This window comes from Salvelinus fontinalis, chromosome 41, assembly GCF_029448725.1.
Source record: "Salvelinus fontinalis isolate EN_2023a chromosome 41, ASM2944872v1, whole genome shotgun sequence".
Taxonomy (NCBI): Eukaryota; Metazoa; Chordata; class Actinopteri; order Salmoniformes; family Salmonidae; genus Salvelinus; species Salvelinus fontinalis.
This window is the reverse complement of record NC_074705.1, coordinates 18,952,191-18,979,650: the sequence shown is the minus strand read 5'-3', so window position 1 is coordinate 18,979,650 and position 27,460 is coordinate 18,952,191. Positions and strand designations below refer to the sequence as shown.

The 27,460-nt window shown below is 41.2% G+C and overlaps 1 protein-coding gene across 12 annotated transcripts in view; it reads right to left on the bottom strand.

The window, feature by feature from the left end:
- Positions 1 to 8,586: 8,586 nt before the first annotated feature.
- LOC129840641 (muscleblind-like protein 2a) overlaps positions 8,587 to 27,460 on the bottom strand; it is a 78,491-nt gene continuing 59,617 nt past the window's right edge. For 4 of the 12 annotated variants that reach the window (XR_008757236.1, XR_008757227.1, XR_008757229.1 and 1 more), the window contains 6 exons: positions 25,778 to 25,831; positions 25,126 to 25,285; positions 23,077 to 23,112; positions 22,063 to 22,157; positions 14,333 to 14,409; positions 12,807 to 12,895 (listed from right to left, as the gene is read on the bottom strand). Coding sequence is in view for 2 of the 12 variants with exons in the window: in XM_055908654.1 (XP_055764629.1) it covers positions 12,881 to 12,895; positions 22,063 to 22,157; positions 23,077 to 23,112; positions 25,126 to 25,285; positions 25,778 to 25,831 (360 nt within the window). In the remaining 10 variants the exon portion in view is untranslated. Of the gene's footprint in view, positions 12,896 to 14,332; positions 14,410 to 22,062; positions 22,158 to 23,076; positions 23,113 to 25,125; positions 25,286 to 25,777; positions 25,832 to 27,460 lie in introns of all 12 variants that reach the window. The other 8 variants (XR_008757230.1, XR_008757231.1, XR_008757232.1 and 5 more) reach the window with 5 other exon arrangements.

Below are 27,460 nucleotides of genomic sequence, written 5' to 3'. Positions count from 1 at the left end.
TACCACGTTTATCTGTACAGACAATAGTACGCAAGTATAAACACCATGGGACCACGCAGCCGTCATACCGCTCAGGAAGGAGATGTGTTCTGTCTCCTAGAGATGAACGTACTTGGTGCGAAAAGTGAAAATCAATCCCTGAATAACAGCAAAGGACCTTGTGAAGATGGCGGAAACAGGTACAAAAGTATCTATATCCACAATAAAACGAGTCCTATATCAACATAACCCGAAAGGCCACTCAGCAAGGAAGAAGCCACTGCTCCAAAACCGCCATAAAAAAGCCAGACTACGGTTTGCAACTGCACATGGGGACAAAGATCGTACTTTTTGGATAAATGTCCTCTGGTCTGATTAATCAAAAATAGAACTGTTTGGCCATAATGACCATCGTTATGTTTGGAGGAAAAAGGGGGACGCTTGCAAGCCGAAGAACACCATCCCAACCGTGAAGCACGGGGGTGGCAGCATCATGTTGTGGGGGTGCTTTGCTGCAGGAGGGACTGGTGTATTTCACAAAATAGATGGCTTCATGAGGCATGTGGATATATTGAAGCAACATCTCAAGACATCAGTCAGGAAGTTAAAGCTTGGTCACAAATGGGTCTTCCAAATGGACAATGACCCCAAGCATACTTCCAAAGTTGAGGCAAAATGGCTTCAGGACAACAAAGTCTAGGTATTGGAGTGGACATCACAAAGCCCTGACTTTAATCCCATAGAAAAATTTGTGGCCAGAACTGAAAAAGCGTGTGCGAGCAAGGAGGCCTATAAACCTGACTCAGTTACACCAGCTCTGTCAGGAGGAATGGGTCAAAATTCACCCAACTTATTGTGGGAAGCTTGTGGAAGGCTACCCAAAATGTTTGACCCAAGTTAAACAATTTCAAGGCAATGCTACCAAATACTAATTGAGTGTATGTAAACTTCTGAACCACTGGAAATGTGATGAAAGAAATAAAAGCTGAAATAAATCATTTTTGTATTCAGACATTTCACATTCTTAAAATAAAAAGTGGTGATCCTAACCCTAATTTCTACTAGGATTAAATGTCATTGAATTGTGAAAAACTGAGTTGAAATGTATTTGGCTAAGCTGTATGTACATTTCTTACTTCAACTGATATATATATATATGCACATATTTTTACAAAAATGTGGGGCCCAGTATGACGAGTCACCACTGAATCTATCTACTGTACAACAGTAACTTTTACTACTGCAGTGTAGGGGAGAACCTAGACGAAAGTAACACGGGCAAAAGTAACACGCCTATTTTCATCACGTTCCTAATGTGGAAGACGATCTCCCTGCAAAAAAAAACAGACCAGTCTGACCATGTTTCGCTGAATTATTAACCAAAAGGGATTCTGAGGCGTGTACAGTGCCGTGAAAAAGCCCCCTTTTCTGATATTCTCGACTTGTGCATATATCTTTTTGTCAGATCTTCAACCAAAACCTAATATTAGATAAAGTAGTGAAGAAATAACACAACAATTACATATTTATTTCATAAGCAAAGTTATACAACACCCAATGCCCCTGTGTGAAAAAGTAGTTGCCCGCATACACTCAATAACTGGTCGTTGTAACGGCAGCCTTCCCTCTCTTCAAGAGAAGAGGAGGTGTAGCAGGGATCGGACCAAGACGCAGCGTAGTTGGTGCTCAACATATTTAATAATGATAAACAGTGAACACTTAACAATTACAAAAATAACAAAATGTGGCAAACTGATACAGTCCTAGCTGGTGCAGAGAAAACACAGAGACAGGAAACAACCACCCACAAAATCCCAACACAAAACAAGCCACCTATATATGATTCCCAATCAGAGACAACACACAACACCTGCCTCTGATTGGGAACCATATTATGCCAAACATAGAAACAGACAAACTAGACACACAACATAGAATGCCCACCCAGCTCACGTCCTGACCAACACTAAAACAAGCAAAACACACAAGAACTATGGTCAGAACGTGACAGTACCCCCCTCCTGAGGTGCGGACTCCGAACACACCCCCTAAAACTCTAGGGGAGGGTCTGGGTGGGCATCTGTCCGCGGTGGCGGCTCCGGCGCTGGACGAGGACACCACTCCACCATTGTCTTTGTCCCCCTCCTTAGTGTCCTTTGAGTGGCGACCCTCGCCGCCGACCTTGGCCTATGAACCCTCACAAAGGGCCCCATCAGACTGAGGAGACAGCTCCGAACCGAGAGGTAGCTTAGGACAGAGAGGTAGCTCAGGACAGAGAGGTAGCTCAGGACAGAGAGGTAGCTCCAGACTGAATGGCAGCTCTGGACTGGAGGGCAGCTCATGACTGGAGGGCAGCTCATGACTGGAGGGCAGCTCATGACTGGAGGGCAGCTCTGGCGGCTCCTGACTGGCTGGCGGCTCTGGCGGCTCCTGACTGACGGACGGCTCTAGCGGCTCCTGACTGACGGGCGGCTCTAGCGGCTCCTGACTGACGGGCGGCTCTAATGGCTCGGGACAGACGGGCGGCTCTGACGGCTCGGGACAGATGGGCGGCTCTGACGGCGCTGGGCAGACGGATGGCTCAGATGGCGCTGGGCAGACGGATGGCTCAGATGGCGCTGGGCAGACGGATGGCTCAGATGGCGCTGGGCAGACGGATGGCTCAGATGGCGCTGGGCAGGCAGGCAGCCAAGATGGCGCTGGGCAGGCAGGCAGCTCAGACGGCGCTGGGAAGGCAGGCAGCTCAGACGGCGCTGGGTAGGCAGGCAGCTCAGACGGCGCTGGGTAGGCAGGCAGCTCAGACCTGCTGAGGCGCACAGTAGGCCTGGTGCGTGTTGCCGGAACTGGTGGTACCGGTTTGTAGACATGCACCTCAAGGCTAGTGCGGGGAGCAGGAACAGGGCACACTGGACTCTCGAGGCTCACTATACACCTGGTGCGTGGTACCGACACTGGTGGTACCGGTTTGTAGACATGCACCTCAAGGCTAGTGCGGGGAGCAGGAACAGGGCACACTGGACTCTCGAGGCGCACTATACACCTGGTGCGTGGTACCGGCACTGGTGATACCGGGCTGAGGGCACGCACCTCAGGGCGAGTGCGGGGAGAAGGAACAGTGCGTACAGGGCTCTGGATACGCACAGTAAGCTTGGTGTGTGGTGCCAGAGCTGGTGGTACCGGGCTGGAGACACGCACCACAGGGAGAGTGCGTGGAGGAGGAACATAGTTCTGGAGACGCACAGGAAGCCTGGTGCGTGGTGTTGGCACCGATGGTACTGGGCTGAGGGCACGCACCTCAAGGCGAGTGTGGGGTGCTGGAACTGGAGGCCTGGTACGTGGCGCCGGCACCGGAGAGCTGGTGCATGGGGCTGCCACAGGAGAGCTGGTGCGCTGAGCTGGCACAGGACGTGCAGGGCTAGGAATGCGCACAGGAGGCCTGGTGCGTGAGGCTGGCACGGTCTTCACCAGACGGCTAGCCCGCACCTCAGGACGAGTATGGAGAGCTGACTCAGGTGACATCAAATCCCCGACATGTTCCGTCGGGCGGATGTCGTGCCTCATGCACCAAACCAGCAAATCCCTCATTTCTCCCTCCTCCAATTTCCCCATTAGATCCTTCACAGTCTCTACTTCGCTCACCTCCAATACCGCCCTCACTGGCTCTGGTTCCATCCTTGGCTCCTTACGGTAAGCATGGGGAGTTGGCTCAAGTCTCCTACTTGACCCAGCTGCACACCCCTTTAGCCCCCCCAATACATTTTTGGGGGAGCCTCTCGGGCTTCCAGCTGCTCTGCCTTGCTAGCGCCTCATAATGCTGCCTTTCTGCTTTTGCTGCCTCCAGCTCTGCTTTGGGGCGGCGACATTCCTCTGGCTGTGCCCAGGGTCCTTTTCCGTCCAGCTCATCCTCCCATGTCCACTCCTGAACTCGCTGCTGCTGTCGCTGCTGCACGTTGCTACGCTGCTTGGTCCGAGATTGGTGGGTGGTTCTGTAACGGCAGCCTTCCCTCTCTTCAAGAGAAGAGGAGGTGTAGCAGGGATCGGACCAAGACTCAGCGTAGTTGGTGCTCAACATATTTAATAATGATAAAAAGTGAACACTTAACAATTACAAAAATAACAAAATGTGGCAAACCGATACAGTCCTAGCTGGTGCAGAGAAAACACCGAGACAGGAAACAACCACCCACAAAATAAGCCACCTATATATGATTCCCAATCAGAGACAACACACAACACCTGCCTCTGATTGGGAACCATATTAGGCCAAACATAGAAACAGACAAACAAACTAGACACACAACATAGAATGCCCACCCAGCTCACGTCCTGACCAACACTAAAACAAGCAAAACACACAAGAACTATGGTCAGAACGTGACATTCGTGCCACCTTTAGCTTCAATGACTGCAACCAAACACTTCCTGTAGTTGTTGATCAGTAACATTGCCGTGGGTGATTTTTGGCACACTCTTCAACGCTGAACTGCTTGAACTCAAAGACATTTGTGGGTTTTTGAGCATGAATTGTTCTCTTCAGGTATTCCGATAACATCTCATAATCGGGTTTAGGTCTGGACTTTGACTTTCCAAAACGTTACATTTGTTGCTTTTCAGCCATTCTGATGTAGACTTGCTTGTGTGTTTTGGGTCATTGTCTTGCTGCATGAACCAGCTATGCTTCAGCTCACAGACGGATGCACTGGAATTCTCCTGTAGAATTCTGTGCGAAAGTAAACTGATGACTTTGAATAACATAAAATAAAATGTTTCAGCACAGGCCATTGTCTCCTCTAGTTCATATTGCTTTTATAATGTTAGCAAAATATCAACAAGTGACTGAATGTTTGAAAATGATATATGACATTAGAGCTATATGCATTAATCAATTGACTTGGAGGATCATCTTCTCACATAAGCTTTTATCAACACATTAGTGGTTAAAAATATACATCTTTATGATTCTAGTGGTCAATTTCCTTATGTCAAAATATTGTGGTTGCGCAACATTGCAATGTTGACGCATGGTTCATTTTCAGTAATGATTAATTATTCAAATAATAATATCAAATAATATCAATAAAATGAATAATCAATAATTATTCAAATTGACACACATGAAACTATGTCGAATAGTACATTTGTTTAAAGTAACGAGCATTACAAACCAGAAACATGAAGATAAGACAGATATTGTGCACTTCTCACCAGCTGTTACTTCAATCCCAAGGCTGTGTTACTCCCACCCCGCTGGCAGGTACAAAAGTAACATTACGGTTGTTCTGTTCTCGGTATATTTAATAGAAATTAAATTACAGTTGATAAATGGTAGAGGACATATGCAAGTTGTTTGCCATAATATATGGCGTCTCTAAAGATCTGAGTAATTCGTTTAAAAAAAACAACTAAAATTGTTACTTTCTGCCCGGTTAAATATAAATCTGCTTACACAAAATATATTTCTGTATACATGAGTTTTCATAGCACAATATATGTTATACTGTAACAGAGACAGAGTTTATTCATCAAAGAAAAAACTGTGTGCTTATGACGGTTGTTATAGACTGTTTGCAAAGACAAAGGATAAAAAGATATTGCGATATACCTTGCTCATCAAATGATATTGGTTCCTACTACTAGCTGCACAGTAATACAAACAAAAGTGTCAGATTATAGTACTGTTCTTACTTGATTATCACAACGTTTTACACCAGTATAATGGATATATAGTACACATTGTGAAATTAGTTATTCGATCTCTATACCTAGACTCGAATGTTCTCTTGCCTGGAGCTGTGAAACTGGTTATGTGACCTTTATACATGGTCTAGAATGTTATTTTACCTGGAACTAGTCATATGCGATCTCCATACTTGCTCTAGATATTTTTTTTGAAGCGAAAGTATTTAGGTGAGGTGCTGGCTAGCGGAGTTGAACACTTGAAAAATGAAAGGAGAGCCGCACCCTTTAGGAGCTCAGATGCAATAATTGAGTAACCTAATATCCTAACGTTGTGACAGACACGCTGTCTTCATCAGGGTATAATGACAAACACTGCAGGGTGACTAGTTTATATAGTATCAAAGGACACACAGGTGTCTGTAATCATCAGTGTTGCCAACTAATTTTCAGGGGAAGTTGCTAGAGGCAGGTTGATTTGTTGCTAAAAGTTGCTAAATCACGTGCTGGCCTGCTGCTGCCTGTGCACGAGTTGAGTGCCTGATGCTGCTGACGTCACTCACAATGCACTTTGCAGCCAGACAAGTGTGTTGTGACTTTAGTGTGACAGAGAAAATCGTGTGTGTCATTTAGAGGGAAAATGCGTGCATTTTAGCGTTTGGGTCACTTTTCAAAAGTTGGTAAAAGTTCGGTTTTTTTAAGTAGCTAAATTTGTTGCCAGGGTAGTCTGAAAAGTGTCTAAATCTAGCAACAAAATTGCTAAATTGGCATCACTGGTAATCATGGCCTGATATCATTGGTTAATTGTTAGATATAAAAAATGATGTGGGTTTAACAAAGCACGAATCTCAGAGCATCGTAGCACCATTAGGTACAAAAACTCGACTTATCCAGTTGCGGCCCACTTTATGGAAGCAAACAACTCGATTTCGTCCCTACGTTACGTCGGCTTTGAACATGTCACCGGGTGACCTCGACAATTTATTGTTAAAACGAGAGGCTGCCTGGATCTTTAATTTAAAAGACCCTTGCTCCCTTCGGTCTCAACGTAGACTTTGATATGAAGCCATTATTGTGATTTTGCTATTGTAAATGTTTGTAGGCTTTTGTAGCCAAATTGTATCTGTGATCATATGCTATCCATTCATGTTTTTGGTATATTATTTTTACATCTGAGAATTAACCAATGATATCAGGCCACACTCGGCCATGATTACAGATACCTGTGTGTGTCCCTTTGACACTATATAAACTAGTCACCCTGCAGTGTTTGTCATTATACCCTGATGAAGACAGCTTGTCTGTCAAAACGTTAGGATATTAGGTTACTCAATTATTGCATCTGAGCTAGAGTGTGCGGCTCTCCTTAAATTTTTTCTAGATGGTGTTCATACCTGGCGCAGGTAAGGTGAAATTGTAATGTCAGAACTTATGCCTATCATGTAGTGAGAAGGCACTACAAAATGTAAAAATCAACATTTGTTTTTGTCCATACAATCTACCTCAGCTGCTCAAACAATTCTGTATCCATCTAAGTGTCATAGCATGAGTTTTTTTCTACCTCCAAAAGCTTCAAAACACACTAGCAAAGCTTTGCATTCCCACCAACAGACCCAAACCACCAATGCACATACACACTTCCATGTTGGATCCTCCACTGTTCTTGAACCATTTATGCTACAAACTCCAAATCAATGTTGACATATGCAGACGGACGTCCATTAATTTCAATGGCGGAAGAACTGCCACAGAACTATCAGAAGGTTCAAACTAAAGCGATTAATACAAAACCAACTTCCAAATGTACAGACTGACCCAATTTAGATTGCCTAAGAAAATATTTTTGAAAGCATGTATACTTTTTGTATTACAACAATATTTCAATGAGCTCCCAATGCATTAATGATAAAAAATAATTCTAAACCCATCTCCTCTTTCACTATTTAAGCTATCAACACCAAACCAACGTTGAGACGTTCAGACTGACCCAACTTAGTTGTCTACATTCCGATTTTGTATCATATTTATACTTTTTGAATTATAACCATTTTTAAATTGGCATAAAATGAACATGGATTTGAACCACAAGGTTTGAATGAGAACCACAGGAATACAGTGGCAGTTATTTAAAATGGTCCTGCTCCTTGGTCAATTAAGCAACAAGACAAACTTTAGAACTTTAAACGAACAATATATATATATATTAGGGAGTTTTTCCTGGCCACTGTGCTTTCGCTTCTGCTACATTGGTTCCTCTTTGGGGTCTAGACCGTGTAACTGTAAAAGTTTATGCAAACTGCTTATGTAAAAAGGGCTTCATGAAATGGACAAAAATGTTTTGAATCTTGTCGTGCATTCTGAAATGTTTTTTTTCTTCTGTTCCTCATATCTATTGATCTGCAACATGCATGTTGTAGCACAGGGATCATCAACTACATTCAGTTGCGGGACAATTTTTTCCTGAGCGAATGGTCAGGAACATAATTACAAATCATTTGTAGACTGCAAATTGACCGCAAGAAACCCAAACAGATATATTTGACTAAAACAATCATTTCAAACCTTACATGTGTGGGGGATACTTTGAAAAAGATTTCCAAATTGTAAATCACTTGGAGCTGATTTGTGTAATTTTTATAGTCTTATGTCCAACAATAAAATATTAAAAATAAATAAAATGTTTTACTTAGAAAACGTTGGGCCACAATATCAGCCGCGGGCCAAATTCGGCCCATGGGCCACCAGTTGGGGAACCCTGTTGTAGCATGTCTGTCATTCACCATGTCCATATGAGCATTATTCATTTTTACATTTTGGCCATTAGCATACACTTGTACAGAGCGACATACAGTTAGGGCATTCAACTAAGGTAGGTGAGACAAGCGCATATCGCAGTCATTATTCACATAAATAAGGTAATTTCAACAAACATCCTTTCAATTTTTTCTTTATTTCAATAGATTTTACACTATCTTGCTGGAACCAAAACATTTGACTATAGTAACATAAAATAGCACAAACTATACGCACAAAGAAAACAGAAAAATGGTTACATCAAAACTAAAAATCCAATGAGGGTCTTGTCTTTTACTCTTTATATATATTTTTTTTGCAAAGTAGATGGGATACTGCATTTCTGATGGCAAAGCAGTCTCAATTCATTACCTGGGTAATATTCAATAGTGCACACTGTAGCGAAACGTTTTGCAATGTTAAACGAAAACAAGCGTTTCTTATTGGACAAGTTCAGTTAGTCCCTTCCGTTTCGGCACGTTTGCTTCCTAGTGAATACGACCCTGGCGGCAGTCCTTTTAGGGACCATTCAGCATCGCATGTTGGCCACAGCCCTCATCGTCAAGCTCTCTACAAGGACATAATATGGCCCTGTTCCAATACTTTAACAAATGCATCGTTCCTTCCCACTTCCTTGAAGAAATACCTAATCTGACATGGCTGGATTGGGGAAAGCTATGTGATAGAACTGTTGCTTACACCTACCAAATAGTGTTAGATCAGAAAGTAAGGAAGGGTTTGTTATTAAAGTATTCGAACGGGGCTTAGAACACAAGACTGCTTTCTGTACAGCAGTCAATCCTTTTGGCCTCATCTTTAAAAAATGCAAAAAAGTTAAAACTTCAAACAATTTAATTTATGTATATAAATAAAAATAGTTTTAAGTTTACATTTTAGCATTTTATATATATATATATATATATATATATATATAAACAAAAAAGTCTGTTCAGCAGAGACCAGTTTACAGCCTTTAAAAGTTTATTTTTAACAGCTCTGGAACATAAAACCTTAAGCACGATGGACTAACGACAAGGCAAAGTGTTTGGATAAGCTGTGTCTGCTCAGCTGACCCAAGTGCTTATATCTTTTTCTCTTATCATCAGTCAGTCAATGTCAACACATTTAATTTAAATAAATTACATTTCTCAGCACAATTCCATTCTCTTGGGCACAACCATGACCCCATTTGAGGACAACTTGGAATTGTGTCTCATGTGCAGACTATTTTTTGTGTTTTTCGGTATAACTAGAAACATTCAGTAGGTTATCGTTTAATAATAAAAACTTATTTTTTTCATGCAAGATGTTCAAAGGTTATTTCTGTGATACGAACTGGTAGTGACTCGTTTACAGAATTACTGTATTACTGGTGTATAGTAACTTTGCCATACCTAATGACATTTTCATCGGTAATAATGAAATGTTTTATTTTACCGGAAGAAGTGCAATCCTTAACTGATGATAAACAATTTAACAAACTACATTCATAAATATTTTTCCATTGGTGTGCATGAAACCAGTGGTCCTTTCTCAGGGGAAAAGTTGTACATCAAAACTATTCAATTAATAGATCATTTTATAATTTCATCCTAAATATCATTGGTAACTTTGTCTATTACATGTTAAGTGTTAAAGTTACACCTTTACAGAGGCTGCTAAGGAAAATTGTCATAATCACGACAAATAAGAAATGTTGAAATCTGCTTTACAATCTAGTGATGTGTGCAGTGTTCTAGAAAAAAAAGTAAACTTAACGATTAGATAATTTACAAAAATACAGAACTTTAGTAATTGCAACTTTATGTTGCCACAGCAACAACTTAATATTGTTATGAAATACTAGAGTGAAAAGTACATATTTTTAAAATTATTTTTTGGGTAAAATGTCACCTATACAATTAACATTCTTATTTTCTTTTCTCTTTTTTTGTTGAACAATATAAGCAATTCTAAAGCCTTGCTCATTACTGTAATGTGATGAACTGTGTTGATGACAAGGCAAGGGAGATCCAGTAGCATTCTATTGGTGGCTTTTTAAGACTCCACCCCCTTGCTCCTGATCTGCATCTCATTGGCTGACTAGAGACCAGATCTTGTAGGGACGCACAGCTCAATAAATTACATTCATTTCAAAATAGAATAGGTTACATCATTCTGACTCTTTTGACAAAACAATAAAATACGATAAATTACCCAAAAAATATCTTCGATCACCTTCCACACCAAAAATTACATTAAAACTGTAACTTTTTAGAAGAAAATCTCAGTGAAAGTGAACAAAAAGAAAGAAAGAATAATTCTAAGACCAGTGCCATATTATTTTTGAACCAAAGGTGTCTCGTTGTGGATTGTCTGTGTCGATCAAGCGCCATGAAAATGTCATGATTCTGATCCTTTTTGTTGAACACACATACACAAGGTAAATAATTGGTTGTGTAGTATCAAGAAATGTGATTGAGTCAAAATACATACGTCTCATAAAACATATTAGGTAATAACGTGGAGGTTGGTTTAAACAATGCTAGTACACTATTAACTATATCATGGCATACAATAACAGATTGTTCTGGTGACACACATACCATGATGCTTAACATCATAAAACAAATTGAAATAAACATGAATACATTGCTGCTACAACCATGAATATAAACTCTCAAAGTATGAGACACGTTACATACATCACACACACGTCACAATTTCCTGTATTCTCAATCACTTTTTCCAATGTAAACTACTAAAAACCTATGGTAAGAACAAAATATTACATCATGAAATATTTATCAAACATTCTACCAAGCTATCTTGGTTAGTTTATATATTTTCTTTTCAGAAAGTTACTTTTTGTCGTGTTAAATATTTGTTTACAATAACACTAGGGTACTGCTTTAACCATGGCATCTGCATGAAAAGTGAATAGTCTTTTCTCTAAATAGGTCAACATACTTTTGGGAACTTTGCTTGAACCATCCTTTTGTATATTCTTGTTTTTTCTTTGACAAAGTATGTTTCTCCAGATGCTTGTTGTTTTAAAGTTAAAGGATTTTTAGGCACTTCTACAGTTTTTCTCAAATAGAAACAGGATTCTCGGTGATAGCAGGGTGACGACTGACAGTCACAGATAGCCCTCCAGTCAAAAACTTCAAGTCATCTCACGACAATGACTAGCATCTTCGAATGCACCTTTTTTTTGTTGAGTCGTAGCACTTGTTTCACCCCTAGCTGATCTCACCCTTATCCCTCCTTCCAGCTCCACCCCTAACTCCCCCAAAGGCCTTGTCCCTGTAGTCTTGACTTTGGGGCCGTTGGTGGACTTCCAGTCTGTCTGTTCCAGTCTGCTGGCAGATGTCCATGGCTTGGCCCATCAGGCTGAGGCTCCCTCCCGCCACATGCTTTCAGCCACACGCAAGCTTTCGTTAAGCCCTCGGCACACAAACCGGAGCCATATAGGCTAGTAGCACGCCCTGATGCCAGTATAACTCTCCCCAACACCGACCCATCTGAGGCTCCCACCCAACCAACCACATACACAAATACACCCACAAGCCAATGTCAGCACCCATCCAAAAGTAAAACTGAAAATTTAACAAAGGAGAAGAAATTGAAATTCTAGGTTATTTTATCCCCCAGACGTGCACAAAAACGAGGCCCGACTGCACGTTTTGGCCACGAAGCTGTTCCACGTCTGTTTCCTTGCAGATCGCTTCTGTCAGTCGCGCTGACTTTCGTTTGGCAAGCCGTTGGTTTTCCAGAGATTAAATGTTGGCAAGTGCTTCATATGGAGCGCATACCACACCGTTTTAAAGGGGTGATGGGGGGCGGCGGAGCACGTTCAAATCATCATTAAGAGGACAGTCATTGAGTAAACATAAGCATATAGTCTGCCCTAACATTTGTCTTTTTAAAAATAATTAAAACAAACAAAAAGTAAAACAATCCCTTCTAGCTTGGTCTGGAGCGCCAGTTGCAACCAGGGGCTTCTCTGTGACTCTCCTGTTTAAAACAATTAAGCACTTTTAACAATAAGCACTAGTTCTCTTATAGTGCAAATAAGGTGTTTTCAAAGGGTGAACATTTGTGCAGATCGAGGTTCCGTTTTGAAAACAAAATATAAAAGACCCATATTACTTTAACAGAGAAAACAATAGTTAAAATGAACTCATCACCATCTCTCCACTAAGTGTATGTAGTTCAGTACACATAATTTTTTTGTCATAATTTTCATGGCAATAGTTTCCTAGCAATACATATACATATTTTTGTTGTGTGTATTTTCTTACACCAGCACTCAAGTCTTATGGTTAATTGGTAGTATTACACTCTTAGCATGCAGGTTGCTGTAGTGGAAGGGGAAGGTAGTATGTACAGAAGAAGGGCTGTTTTGGGCTTTGTAGGGCAGCTTCTTGACACTCCATTTCCATCCTGACAGTTACTTCAGGATAATCTGCAGGAGAGGTGAAGAAAAAGAAAAATGGAAAACAAAAACATCAGTTCATTGTCTAAACCTTTTCAAATGATTGGCTCCATCTCATTTAATCTTTCCGTGATTCCTCACATCTGATCCCCTCACCTTCTTCTCAACCATGCCTTTTGAGAAAGAGGCGAGAAGAGAGGATGCAAGGAATCCAGGAAAGATTGCACAAGAGCCAGATTGTCGTTGTAGGGTGGCTAAAAAAAACAATCCCTAACATACACTAGATGACAAAGTATGTGGACACCTGCTAGTCGAGCATCTCATTCCAAAACCTGGGCATTAATATGGAGTTGGTCCCTCTCCCTTTGACGTCAGGTACGGCGTGCAGGCCAGTCAAGTTCTTCCACACCGATCTTGACAAACCATTTCTGTATGGACCTCACTTTGTGCACAGGGGCATTGTCATGCTGAAACAGGAAAGGGCCTTTCCCAAACTGTCACCACAAAGTTGGAAGCACAGAATCATCTAGAATTTCATTGTATGCTGCAGCGTTAAGATTTCCCTTCACTAGAACTAAGGGGCCCGAACCATGAAAAACTGCCCCAGACCATTATTCCTCCTCCACCAAAATTTACAGTTGGCACTATGCATTCGGAAGGTAGCATTCTCCAGGCATCCACCAAACCCAGATTTTTCCGTCAGACTGCCAGATGGTGAAGCGTGATTCATTACTCCAGAGAACGCGTTTCCACTTCTCCACAGTCCAATGGCGGCGAGCGTTACACCACTCCAGCTGACACTTGGCATTGTGCATGGTGATCTTAGGCATGTGTGCGGCTGCTCGGCTATGGAAACCCATTTCATGAAGCTCCAGACTAACAGTTATTGTGCTGACATTGCTTCCAGAGGCAGTTTGGAACTTGGTAGTGACGGTTGCAACCGAGGAGAGACGATTTTTACAAGCTACACGCTTGAGCACTAGGCAATGCCGTTCTGTGAGCTTGTGAAGCCAACCACTTCACGGCTGAGCCGTTGCTGCTCCAAGACCTTCCACTTCACAATAACAGCACTTACAGTTGATCAGGGCAACTCTAGCAGGGCAGAAATTTGACAAACTGACTTGTTGGAAAGGTGGCATCCTATGAAAGTCACTGAGCTCTTCAGTAAGGCCATTCTAAATGCCAATGTTTGACTATAGAGATTACATTGCTATGTGCTCGATGTTATACAGTTGTCAGCAACGGGTGTGGCGGAAGTAGCCAAATCCACTAATTTGAAGTGGTGTGCACATACTTTTGTATATATAGTGTATGTGTATGCAATGTAGATCCTGCAAGCTCATAATAAGTCATTTGAATGACGAGTGGAGTCATTTGACTTATGAGCAAAAAAATATATAAAACAAAACAAAAAGCTGAATGTTATATTGATGTTGTGTGATGCCCCGTTGGCTTCTAGTCGCTTACCGCTGGTTACCCAGACAGAGGCCCTCTCCAAACCCCTTGCCTCTACCCCCCTAGGCACTTCCGTAGATCCAAGAATACTAGATGGGTGTAAGTAATAGAGAAAAAGGTTGAGCTACAATCTATCCAATTCTTAAAAATATACAAAACAGATCAATTGTTTAGGTGGTAGGGTCTAGGGGTCGTTTTTGGACAGGACCACAGAGAGCAAATCATTGGCTTATCATGGCGGTGAAAGGCCTCAGTTAGAAAGCAGACAGACAGTAGATGAGCTGGCGGATGCATAGAGGACCACCATGATGCGCTGTACCAGCTAGGGCATTGAAATAATGGCATTTCCCTTTTAGTCATGATGGACAGAAAAAAGGAAATGACAGGTCAGGGGTGGATGCCTGGCCCCACCATAAAAGAAAAGCCAACACCAGATGATGTTGTGTGTGACACTTGATTGTTTTTTGTGCCTATGATGGCACTTTACGGAAATCCTTATTACAGACAGCAGCCCCAAAGGGGATATTGTACAATCATCCTGCAAATATGTGAACCAATGTCTACGCTAATTACTTTTTCTAACCAATGTGACAAAACCCACAAGTGTCTCTTGGTGGATTTCCCAATTCAGCCAGAAGAGGGAGCCCCCACATACGTGTCAGGGCAGTGAGAGGTTTGACCTGCAGGTACTTATGATCAAGACTACTGTCTGTGGGGCTAACACCAATTAGTCGACATGTCGATTGTTTGGTAGTTAGGCTGTTGGTCGACCAAGATTGTTTTAGTCGAGCAGTAACAAATTTTATATATATATATATATATATATATAAAATTTGTATATATATAAAATTTGTATATATATACAAATTTTATATATATATATATATATAAAATTTGTATATATATATATATATATATATATATATATATATATATATATATATATATATATATATATATACATACAAATTTGTATATATATAAAATTTGTATATATATATATATATACATACATACATACACACACACACACACACACACACACACAACATTTGTGCCCCCTCTGAACTATTCCATTGTGGAGGCCTAGACATTAAAACAATTTATGCTTGATTCAAAAATGTGGGCTTGATTCAAAAATGTGGTCGGAGGCTTCATATGGAGGGTGTGACGCAACTGCGGAGCCTCCAGATGCATCCACAAGCCAAACTGAGCTCTGCGTCGCATCGCCATGCGCCTCCCAAATTTTGTAACAATGAGGAGGGCTCTGCAAATCTCCGCATTGACATGATTGGTTGATGGTAGGTGGGGGCGGTACATCCTGCAGAAAACAAAACTCACTTCCTTGACAACAGCTCTGCAAAGCGCAAGAAGTATGAATGCCCTGACTTCTGCTGAGGCTGTATCAATGTAAATGCTGCATCAACGTAAATGCTGCATGGCCAAGGCCAATGCAGATGTCGGATTGACCATGCGCCCAGATGCACAATGCACTTCTCTCCCCAGAATGCGCACTCTCACGCCAATTTGTGCACATTCATTATTTCATAACTTGATTGTGTGAATTGTTTCCATTTGATTATTAGTGTATAACAATTCTCCATTACATACAGTACCAGTCAAAAAGTTTGGATACACCTACTAATTCAAGGGCTTTTCTTTATTTTTAGTATTTTCTACATTGTAGAATAATAGTGAAGACAAACTACGAAATAACATATGGAATCATGTAGTAACGCAAAAAAGTGTTTAACAAACCAAAATATATTTTATATTTGAGATTCTTCAAAGTAGCCACCCTTTGCTTTGATTACAGCTTCGCACACTCTTGGCATTCTCTCAACCAGGTTCATGAGGTAGTCACCTGAAATGCATTTCAATTAGCAGGTGTGCCTTGTTAAGTCAATTTGTGGAATGTCTTTCCTTCTTAATGCGTTTGAGCCAATCAGTTGTTTTGTGACAAGGTAGGGGTGGTATACAGAAGATATCTCTATTTGGTAAAAGACCAAGTCCATATTATGGCAAAAACAGCTCAAATAAGCAAAGAGAAACAACAGTCCATCATAGCGCTTGAAGGTCAATCAATGCGGAAAATTTCAAGATCTTTGAAAGTTTCTTCAAGCGCTATGATGAAACTGGCTCCCATGAGGACCGCCAAAGGAAAGGAAGACTCAGTTACCTCTGCTGCAGAGGACAAGTTCATTAAAAGTTACCAGCCTCAGAAATTGCAGCCCAAATAAATGCTTTACAGAATTCAAGTAACAGACACATCTCAACATCAACTGTTCAGAGGATACCGTGAATCAGGCCTTCATGTTGAAATTGCTGCAAAGAAACCACTACTAAAGGACAACAATAAGAAGAAATGACTTGATTTGGCTAAGAAACTTGAGGAATGGACATTAGACTAGTAGAAATCTGTCCTTTGGTCTGATGAGTCCAAATTTGAGATTTTTGGTTCCAAACGCTGTGTCTTTGTGAAACGTAGAGTAGGTGAATGGATGATTTTTGCATGTATGGTTCCCACCATGAAGCACGGAGGAAGAGGTGTGATGGTATGCAGGTGCTTTGCTGGTGACACTGACTGTGGTTTACTTTGAATTCAAGCACACTTAACCAGCATGGCTACCAAAGCATTCTGCAGTGATACGCCATTCCATCTGGTTTGCGCTTAGTAGGACTATCATTTGTTTTTCAATAGGACAATGACCCAACACACCTCCAGGCTGTGTAAGGGCTATTCTACCAAGAAGGAGAGTGATGGAGTGCTGCATCAGATGACTTGGCCTCCACAATCACCTGACCTCAACCCAATTGAGCTGGTTTGAGATGAGTTGGCCCGCAGAGTGAAGGAAAAGCAGTCAACAAGTGCTCAGCATATGTGGGAACTCCTTCAAGACTGTTGGAAAAGCTTTCCAGGTGAAGCTGGTTGAGAAAATGCCAAGAGTGTGCAAAGCTTTGATATGTTTAACACTTTTTTGGTTGCTCCATGATTCCATATGTGTTATATAGTTTTGATAACTTCACTATTATTCTACAATGTAGAAAATAGTACAAATAAAGAAAAGCCCTTGCATGAGTAGGTGTGTCCAAACTTTTGGCTGGTACTGTATATCACCAGTAGTACATTTACCGTTAATTCTTATCATTTCTTATCTACAAAGTTTGTTACTTTGGTTATGGTAATTTCTGTTAATGCATTCAATATCATTATTCCAGTCTTTCTGTTTTCATTGTCAGAGTGGACACAGAGTGCACAACCTATGCTACACTTGTAAGAAACATGTTTAGGTTTATTTGATTCCATTTACCAGTCTTTTTTTCTGTCAACGTTGAGTAAGGACGCGCACACATAGAAGTAGGCCTATAGGACAGCTGGCCTGCATGCAAATGTAGGCATATACATGTGCCCATTTGGGGATCTGATAGTATTTCTGATTGGCTTAACGCACCACCACTAATGACCTGTGGAGCTTCTCAAAGTAATGTGTTCTTCAGCTCAAACAGCAAGCAAACAAAGTCTGTTTTTACATCCATTGAGAATTACATTATTATTTCCTGCTCTCTCCCTTTCGATTATCACCCAGCGTGAAAGGGAAAAATTGCATGCTCTGATTCAGTGGAAACGTCATAAAATAGGTCTACCTGATTACTGCTTATCAGTGCTGGAGTTGGACTGAAATAAGTTCCAGGTACTCATTTTGTGTGCTGGTAGTGTTTATATTTAGGAGCTCCACAATACCTTTTAGCTAATATTCTATGAGAGGAACAGGAGCTCTAGCAGTAGAACATTAGAGGTGTCGGTACTCCGCTCCGGTGAGCTCCTGCCCAAGACAAGCACTGCTTCTTATCCCTTGCGCAAATAGCCTACAGCTGTGTCTGTCCCGAGCTCACTGGCGTGGGAAACTGAGGGCCCAGAATATCTTATACAGTTAGCTAGCGCGGCTGGAGCCAAGTTAATAGTTGCTACAATGTTTCAAGTTAGTTGCAGTTAGGCCATGTGTAGCCAATGTGATTCATAGGATATTTATTTTGATCAGGATATTTTCCACCTGCAGGCTGCAATAGTTTTATTTGTTGGCTTTATGTAGGCTATTTTTACATAGTTGGAAATGGCAATAAAAGTTACTTTTTAGGTTTGAATCATTTTCATTTAGATTGAATTTTGATTAACCACATGACTTTGACAGTGACCGTTTCACAGAAATGTGCAGATGAAAACCATAACTGAGAAGCAGATCGGTAGAAGTGGCAAGATAAAATGGCATTCCACATGGGGAAAAAAACGATGCCGACTCCCTTCGTGTAGACTATTAATGGCAGAATCTGCTAAAGCCAGCAGGAGGAGAATAGGGTCAGGTAAGTATTTTTTCATCAAACCGTAAGCTTAAAGCATCAGACAAGCTCAATGCATATAGCTGATTTTTATTAAAACACAGTGTTTGTCTATTATTGGTAAAATAGAACTGACGACTTTCGGTTAACCAAGATTTTCTTTCGTCGGGGACAGCCCTAATTGTCTGTATTTCAAGATGACCTTTAAAAGCTAAAAACAGACTACGTCGATGAACGGTTAAAAGCATCGGGTAGCATATTAAATCGCTACATGTTGAATCAGCACCGTTCGTCGACACCCAGCAGGCCAATATCAGTTACGGTGTGTTCAGTCCTTTAAAGGTCCAATGCAGCCCTTTTAATCTCAATATCAAATCATTTCTGGGTAACAATTAAGTACCTTACTGTGATTGTTAATAAAATAAAAGAAATAGCACAAAGCAGTCTTGGAGAGGTCTGAGTGGGGATGTGAAAACAAATGAGCTGTTAATGGCAGAGAGGTTTGGAACTCTCTTCCTTATTGGTCTATTAACATTTACTGCTTGGTGAGGTTACCTGGCAGGCCAAAACTCCATCCCACCAAAACATGCTGAAATTTCAGCTAAAAGGACATTATCATCATTTTCGCATGTTCACAGTATTATTCCAACCTCATAGTGTGGAAATATATAGAAAACACAGGAAAATCACATTGGCTGCACTGGGCCTTAAAAAGAGGGTCCACTTCACCTATGTCAAACACGCTACGCAGTTCCAAAACAAACTATTAAAAATCTTACTGTGAAAACACAATGTATATTATAGATAGACAACTCATGTAATACTGTAGCTGGGTTGTGTCTGGACTGTGACGGCATATACCCTGAATCCCTATCCATTGCTTACACCTATGCACTCCGCTCAGCTCAGATCAGGGCTAGGGGTTGATTTGGGATTCAGGTTAGTCCCCCATATGGAACACTTTTCCCAGTATACTGCACTACATCACTGATCAGGGCCCAAACGGCTTTATGTGCACTGTAGGGAATAGGGTGTCATTTGGAACGCCCTATGGAGATGGGTGTGTGTTTCTAAGGTACCGCAATCATTAAAAATCCTTAAGGGCAAAGTCATATTTCTCCTTGGTTATGGTCCAAAAACAGAACAATATCAAGGAAATTGCTAGTCATGAATGATAAATAGCAAGTGGGACTGCTTATTGAGTTTTGAGGAAAAGGGTGGAGAGACCTATCCGTAATAGTAGACATACAATAATAAAACATCATAGGCAGCAATAATAAGTCATGTGCCAGTAATAATATTAGCGTGGTTGGTCATACAGACTAGATGCTGGGAGGAGAATCAGTAGAGAGAGAATATTTTTTAGACTATCAATTGAAATTCTAGAGTCTTGATTAAAGGCGTCTAACATGTTAAAGTTTCAGTGCCTTCAGAAAGTATTCACACCCCTGGACTTTTTCCACATTTTGTAATCACAGCCTAAATTAAAAATGTATTAAATTGCGATTTTTGGTCACTGGCCTACACACAATACCCTATGTCAATGTGGAATTGTGTTTTTCTGTATTTTTTTCAAATAAAAAATGAAAAGCTGAAATGTCTTGAGTCAATAAGTATTCAACCCCTTTGTTATGGCATGCCTACATAAGTTCAGGAGTAAAACATGTGTCTAACAAGTCACATAATAAGTTGCACTGTGTGCAATAATAGTGTTTAATAATGACTTCCTCATCTCTGCTTCAGTCCTTGAGTGGCCCGCCAAAGCCCAGACTTGAAGATTGCTGTTCAATGTCACTCCCCAACTAACTTAAGAGACCTTGAAAAAATCTGCACAGAAGAATGGGAGAAAACCCCCAAATCCAGATGTGCAAGATTGGTACATACCCAAAAGATGACTCAAAGCTGTAATCGCCACCAAAGGTGCTTCTACAAAGTACTGACGCAGGGGTGTGAAGACTTATGTAAAGGAGATATCTGTATTACATTTTCAAAAAGATTGCAAAAATAAATAAAACATTTTCATCCATTTTGAATTCAGGCTGTAACAACAAAATGTGGAATAAGTCAAGGGGTATGAAACCTTTCTGAAGGCACTGTATGGCGTGTAAGAGTGCATTTTCTGGTTCATTATTTTGACCAAATAAAGCCTGGGATTGAATATATAACGATGTGAAACCAACAGAAAACCAACCATCACTTTCTACACTGCAATATAAACCAATTTGAGGGAACAGAGTGAAATAATGAAGATTCACCGGCAACCGGAAGTCTTGATGATCATGGATCGACGTCATCCGTCCAATACATTTCTGGGACAGCTCACTGACCATTGAGATGTAAATCAAATCTCATCAAGCCTGTAACGTGGCCACCGCTCAAGGCCTTGCTAAGTGGGGTTAATGGGAGACTGATTGTTTGCTGAGGGCACTCCACCTGGCAGTGCACTGTAATTGTCAGGTTTAAACGGGGTTGTGTGTGTGTGTGCACGTCACCCGACTTACACACCCAACAGCAACTTCCCGGCCCCTGCTGACAGAGCCATGTGTCTAGCTAGTACCTGTGCTTATCTGGAGCCATTTTAGGCCTTTCCGGAGGCATCGTCCTGTCTCCTGTAACACTAATATAGCAGAGATGGCCACCCTGGTTCGACAGTTTCCTCAAGGCTTTTGTCCTCACCCATCACCGCCAAGCCGAAGAGGAAGTCAGAGAGTGAAGCTGCGTTTGCTGACAGGAGCCAACATGGTGGATGGAGATGGTGGCTAGGCTTTTTTTAGGTGGAAAAAAAGTGTATGTGCGTGTGTCATGAAACATACAGATGATGTTTCTAACGCAGGTGAAGAGGGAAACTTGACATCAAAGTAAAGTGGATGAAAAACAACATGCATGTAAAACAAAAACTAGGATCCAATGCAACACAAGACAACTATTACTTGCAAATGTGAGAGCTCTGAATAAGTGCTTCACTGGGTCATTGTGTGACACACCCAATAAATTACTAAACATATACTTGTACAAAACGTGCAGCAGTCCTCTGAAATAAAAGCCAACACATTCTGACACCTGTGGCAGACATTGAAATATACCACAGTAGCAGACTAGACTAGAGCATGAATGAGTTTCTCTGTTGGGACAATAAAGTTTGAATTTAATTGAAGGATGTTGAGGTTGGGCTCAGCCATAGAGTTGGATAGAGGGCACACTTGGACCAAAGTCGGTTTTAACATAGGCAGCGCCATTGAGGGCTTTCGCCATTTTGAAGTAGTCAACTTTTCTGCAGTCATAGAAGTAAAATAAGAAATTGACTACTTTAATTGAAATGATAGTAGATCAGCTCTATGGACTATGGTCTTCAAGCACTTATTTAGAGCTCTGGGATTGTATGAAAGAAAGCTTTAAAATGAGCAAACCTGATTGGCTGGCGCTGCTGCTGCGTAGGGGACACTTGTGGCAGGAGTTGTTGTTGCAGAGATATTAGCAGGCGTAGCACTGTACATCATGGGTACTTTTTCAGGAAGGGGGGGACCATGGAAGCAATGAACAGGTAGGCAGTGGAGGCAGTGTGGTAACCATGGCAACGAGTATTGATTGTTTGGTTGTTGTTGTTTTTGGGCATGACGCATATTACAGAGAGGGGCGAGCCATCGTTAGGTTAGCCCAGCGGAAGGCGTGCACATCACAATGCAAAAGCGAGAGGAAGCATGGGGGAGAAAAAAAAGGAGAGAAAAACCTGAATTACAATCAAGGAAATTTGGCCCGACAATCAGTTGTTCCCAGAGGACTGAGTGAGATATGATGAGTGGTATTATAAGATTGAGATTAACTGGAAAACAATTAGAGCCCCATCAAGATCGAGAGCTTTTCTACCAATTGTGTTTACCCTCTTTCTATGTCTCTGGGATCAACACAGCACAGTAAACAATATCTACTTTTCAACAAACAATTCATTTGGAATGCATTTTTATATATATATATATATATACTAATAATGTTAAGAATAACACTTCACATTTCATAATTAGGTTATAAGACAGTAAGTAGCTAAGTAACAATCATCTCTTACCGGGGATTTCAAATTGACATGTAGGACTTTGCAGCACTTTGTGGCGCTTTTCAGTAAAAACAATCAATCATACACTCTAGCCCAATGTTCTACATCCGTGCCTCTCACTGTGTCACAACATCCATGAACTTTGTGTCACCTGTAAGCGCTTACATATCCCGGCCTGTTCCCGCTCTCCCCCCAATTTAAAGAGGCTCCAAGGTGAAGATTCCCCTAGGTACAGATCTAGGATCAGCTTCTCCTCCCCCAATCCTAACCTTAAACATTAGTGGGGACCCAAGATCAAAGTCTAGGGGTAAATTCACCCTAAACCTTTAAAGGAATATGTGAGAGAATGAAAAAGGGAAAGGAAGGAACCTACCAAGGCTGCTAGCAGGAGTCATGCACAAGACTGACCCTGTGTGATCATGCAGTGGAAGAGAGTGAACAGAGGGTTAATAAGGGAAGGAGAAAAACATGTTAGAGAAGAAAGACAGAGATTTTGGTGGTAGCCTGGTCCAAAATCGGTTTGTACTGTATGGCATGCCATTGACCATAGGAGCCGGCAAGAAGGCATAAACAGATCTGGGACCAGGCTAGAGATTTTGGTAGCTAGCTATATAAACAACATGCCTTTTAAACAAATTTCACAAGCCTGCAATTGGTATAACTGGACTGTGCAGTTTGACTCCATTTGTAGTCTTATGCTACACATCCAGGCTGTATCACATCCGGCCGTGATTGGGCGGCGCATAATTGGCCCAGCGTCGTACAGGTTTGGCCGTCATTGTAAATAAGAATTTGTTCTTAACTGACTTGCCTAGTTAAATAAAGGTCAAAGAAATATATATATGTCTGGTCTGTAAATAAATCAATCATGAAAAAATATGTTCTGGAGGGGGTGGGAAGGTAAGGTCACACATACTACAAATGAAACTTTTTCAGTGTCAGAGGTTAATTAGCCTCAGATTGCAGATGTGTGTGCCATCTTGCCAACTCCTATGGTCTCTGTCACAGCAGACACATGGTGTGACAATGGCAATAGGAGCTGGCAAGACAGCACACACATTTCTGGGATCAGGCTAGTGAAGGTTAAGGGCTGGATGCTTGGACCATGCAGTGAGAACGAATCAGACCTGAGTTCAAATAGTATGTCTTCTTTCAAATTACTTTATGCGTTGGATCTGGAGTGCCAGATGGGCAGGGTTTGCACTTTTGGCTCAATAAAGCACAGCTAGAGTTTTCATAGAGAAACCGATATTAATTGAACTCATGTGTGGTGTGTACACAGCATTCCGAACAAGCTTCCTACACTAGGAAAGGAGAGGAAGGGTGTAAAAGCCATGGAGGATAATAACACTTTAACTATATCTATATGTACATACTACCTCAATCAGCCTGACTAACCGGTGTCTGTATGTAGCCTCGCTACTTTTATAGCCTCGCTACTGTATATAGCATCGCTATTGTTTTTCACTGTCTTTTTACTGTGGTTTTTATTTCTTTACTTACCTATTGTTCACTTAATACCTTTTTTGCACTATTGGTTAGAGCCTGTAAGTAAGCATTTCACTGTAAGGTCTACCTGTTGTATTCGGCGCACGTGACAAATAAACTTCGATTTGAACACTAAAGGAGTAGGTAGGGACGGATAGGGGGTTAGGGAAGGTAGTCTCATCCACAAGAGGCTTAAAGGGATTGTTTGGGATTTTGGCAATGAATACCTTTATCTACTTCTCCAGAGTCAGATGAACTCGTGGATGCCATTTGTATGTCTCTGCGTCCACTATGAAGGAAGTTAGAGGTAGTTTTGCGAGCCAATTGCAACTGGCATTAGCGCAAAGACTGGAAGTCTGCCGTTTTATAAGTAGGCCTTAAAATGCCTAGTGTACTTAATATAATCATACAGCAATATATCCCATCATCAGCCACAAAAGACCGCTTTTACCGCTGTGATCAAAGGATATCCATGCCTTTACCTTGTCCTGGCACCTGGCTGCAATTACACATTTATATGAGAAGCAAGCATACCGTGGCTGCATTCCAAATGGCATCCTATCACCTATATAATGCACTGCACTATTTTGAACAGGGCCCATATCAACTTGATTTCCACTTGAGGAAAAGCGCTTGATCACTGTTGGTTTAAAGAGAGACTGGCCTCAAACTTTTGGAGAAGAAATGGGGAATATCTTATTTCCTCACAAGCTCACCTGGTGAAACCTTTTAAGGGTTATATACATGAATTTTGCCCTTTGATGCTTTTATGGGGAAACGGAAAGTTGGGGAAGCTCTATCTAGTGTGTGTCTACATGCTACATGGGTGTGCATCTGTGTACAAGAGTGTGTACAAACGTGTGTGTGTGTACATAAATGTGTATAGGTGTGTGTGTGAGTCTGAACATGTGTTGCGGACGGGTGTACCCCCTACCTGTGGGAAAGCCACAGAAAGCCGTCTGCTGCTGCAGCTGTGCGTTGGCCAAGGCCTGCTGGTAGTGCAACATACTGGGGTGAAAGAGTGAGCTGGCCCCGTTGCTCTTCTCAAGTGCTGGTCTCTTTGGTAGGGGCTGCAGGCAGCCGTGGGGGAAAGCCTGTACGGGAGGGACGAGGAGACGTTAGATACGAGGCGGAGGCCTCAAAAATGACTACATTCACATGACTATTCTCTATACTTTAACACGAGAAATCACACTGCTGCTCGGGGTCTTTTGTGGCTACTAGCTACAAAACAGCACAAAGTTACGACAGAGAAGTCACAATGGCAACTTAGGTTTAAATAACCACATGGGGACAATGAAGGAAACTACACACGATATCTAGCAAGGCAATTATAAAACAATGATTTACAGTACAGTAACAAACAAATTGATACTTGATAATTAACATTCTCATTGTTGTTATACGATCAATCAATGTAAAGCATACTAAAAGAATAACTACAAGAATCATATTGGTGGATATTAATTGCATAATACAAATACTTGGGCATTTAAAACAGCAAAAAGCCAAATTAAAATTATTGTGAGTTGCTACAGTACATTAAAGAAGCTACATGCAAAGCAAAAGGTGAAAGGTCAAAGTACCAGTTCTACAGTTGCCTCGAGGGGTCGCTTCATTGCTTTGGCAGTCGACTGAGTCTTTAAATAGCAGGCAGCGAGCACATGATGGCAGTGGGCCAATGGGAGTCAAGCGTATTAACATACAGGTAACAGCAAGCAGAGGTGCGTCATGGGGGACAGCATTGCATTGTGGATAGGTGAGAAGGAAAAACAAAACAAAATAATCTGAATGCAGTATACCACGTACGAAACAATAGGCATGCACATAAACAAAAATTATTTGTTTGTTTGAAGAAACATATCGATTAAGTTCTGAATTAGTACGAAAGCAAAAAAAGCATCTACTATACCTTTGGTTAAAAAGTTTAAGAAATACAAAGATTTTCAAATGAAGTAAACAAACTATTTGGATAGCAGTTATTAGTTCTGTAAAGCTAGCTACTTCTTTACAAGTAAATCAGCTATCTAATCAATCTATCAAAATATCTTGGGGTATTATTGATATAAACACAATCGACATTCAGTTGGACCAAATCCTAACTTGAGATCTGTGCGCATAAGTCAACATTTTTCATAAATCTCCCTTTGACATCGTGATTTACGTGAAAGTTTGAGTTATGTTCGCAGATCTAAAAAGGTAGGATTCGGCCTCTTCTGTAAACACACTTGTACACTATCTGCTGTATGGAATATCGTTGGCTCTGTTTTTGGTGCTTTGGTGTGACTGGCCACCATGACAGAATAGGATGTGAGCGCAACATACATTTTTCACCAGAAAACCCTAGTCTTTGCTCTAGCCCTTACTATTGTGTTCATAGAGCTGAAAGGACTGGATAGGTGAAAGCAAACATATTAGAGGGCTAGGATTGAACCATCACCGTCGCTTAAACCTATCCTGTCCTTTTCGATCTGGGAAAACAAAAACAAGTCAAGGGAATGGGCTACTAGGGACTAGATGTTCTCAGCAAGTGAGAGTTTCTGCTCAATGGACAATGGGGAAGCAAAAGTATTGTTGATTGGACAATGAAGGACCACATGTCTTGTTGATTGGAATTATTAGCTTTTACAACAAAAGCAGTGCAATTTGGAACCAATGCACATTTTATGGAGGCCATTATGACCAATGGTTTGATAGAAGATGCCCTATGGCAGACAATGGTAGAAAGGACAATGTTTTGGCAGCTGGTCGGTCACATCCATTTCAGTCATGGGGTAGAAAAAATCTGATTTAGGTGGTAAAAGCAAAACGACTATTTTTCTTCCCATAACTGCACTAATACATGAGTGAACCCAAATGTGTAGTAATTAGTTAGTGTGTGGTTCATGGGCAACGTTGGAGAGGTGAAAGTCAAAATGTGAATTGTAACTGTCTGTTTTTAGGAAAGTCATCACAGAATGTGGAGCTCTGTTTATTCTACATTCCTCTCGGTTTCTACATTAAAAGAAAAATAGATATTTGCTCAACGCAATAACATTTAAAGAAGATTTTTTTTAAATGACGTCTGTTTGTTTGCAAGCCTTCTGAATGAAACCAAATCGATGACATTGCACAAAGGAAACATCGATGGGACAACCAAGGCACTTATGATTACTAGACCATGCACAAGCCTTTCCTTTACGTGTAGGATAATACTAAGATTTTTCGGTAACACTTTACATTAAGGTACCTTTTATAAAGGTATTAGGTATTTTATAAAGTGTTACCAT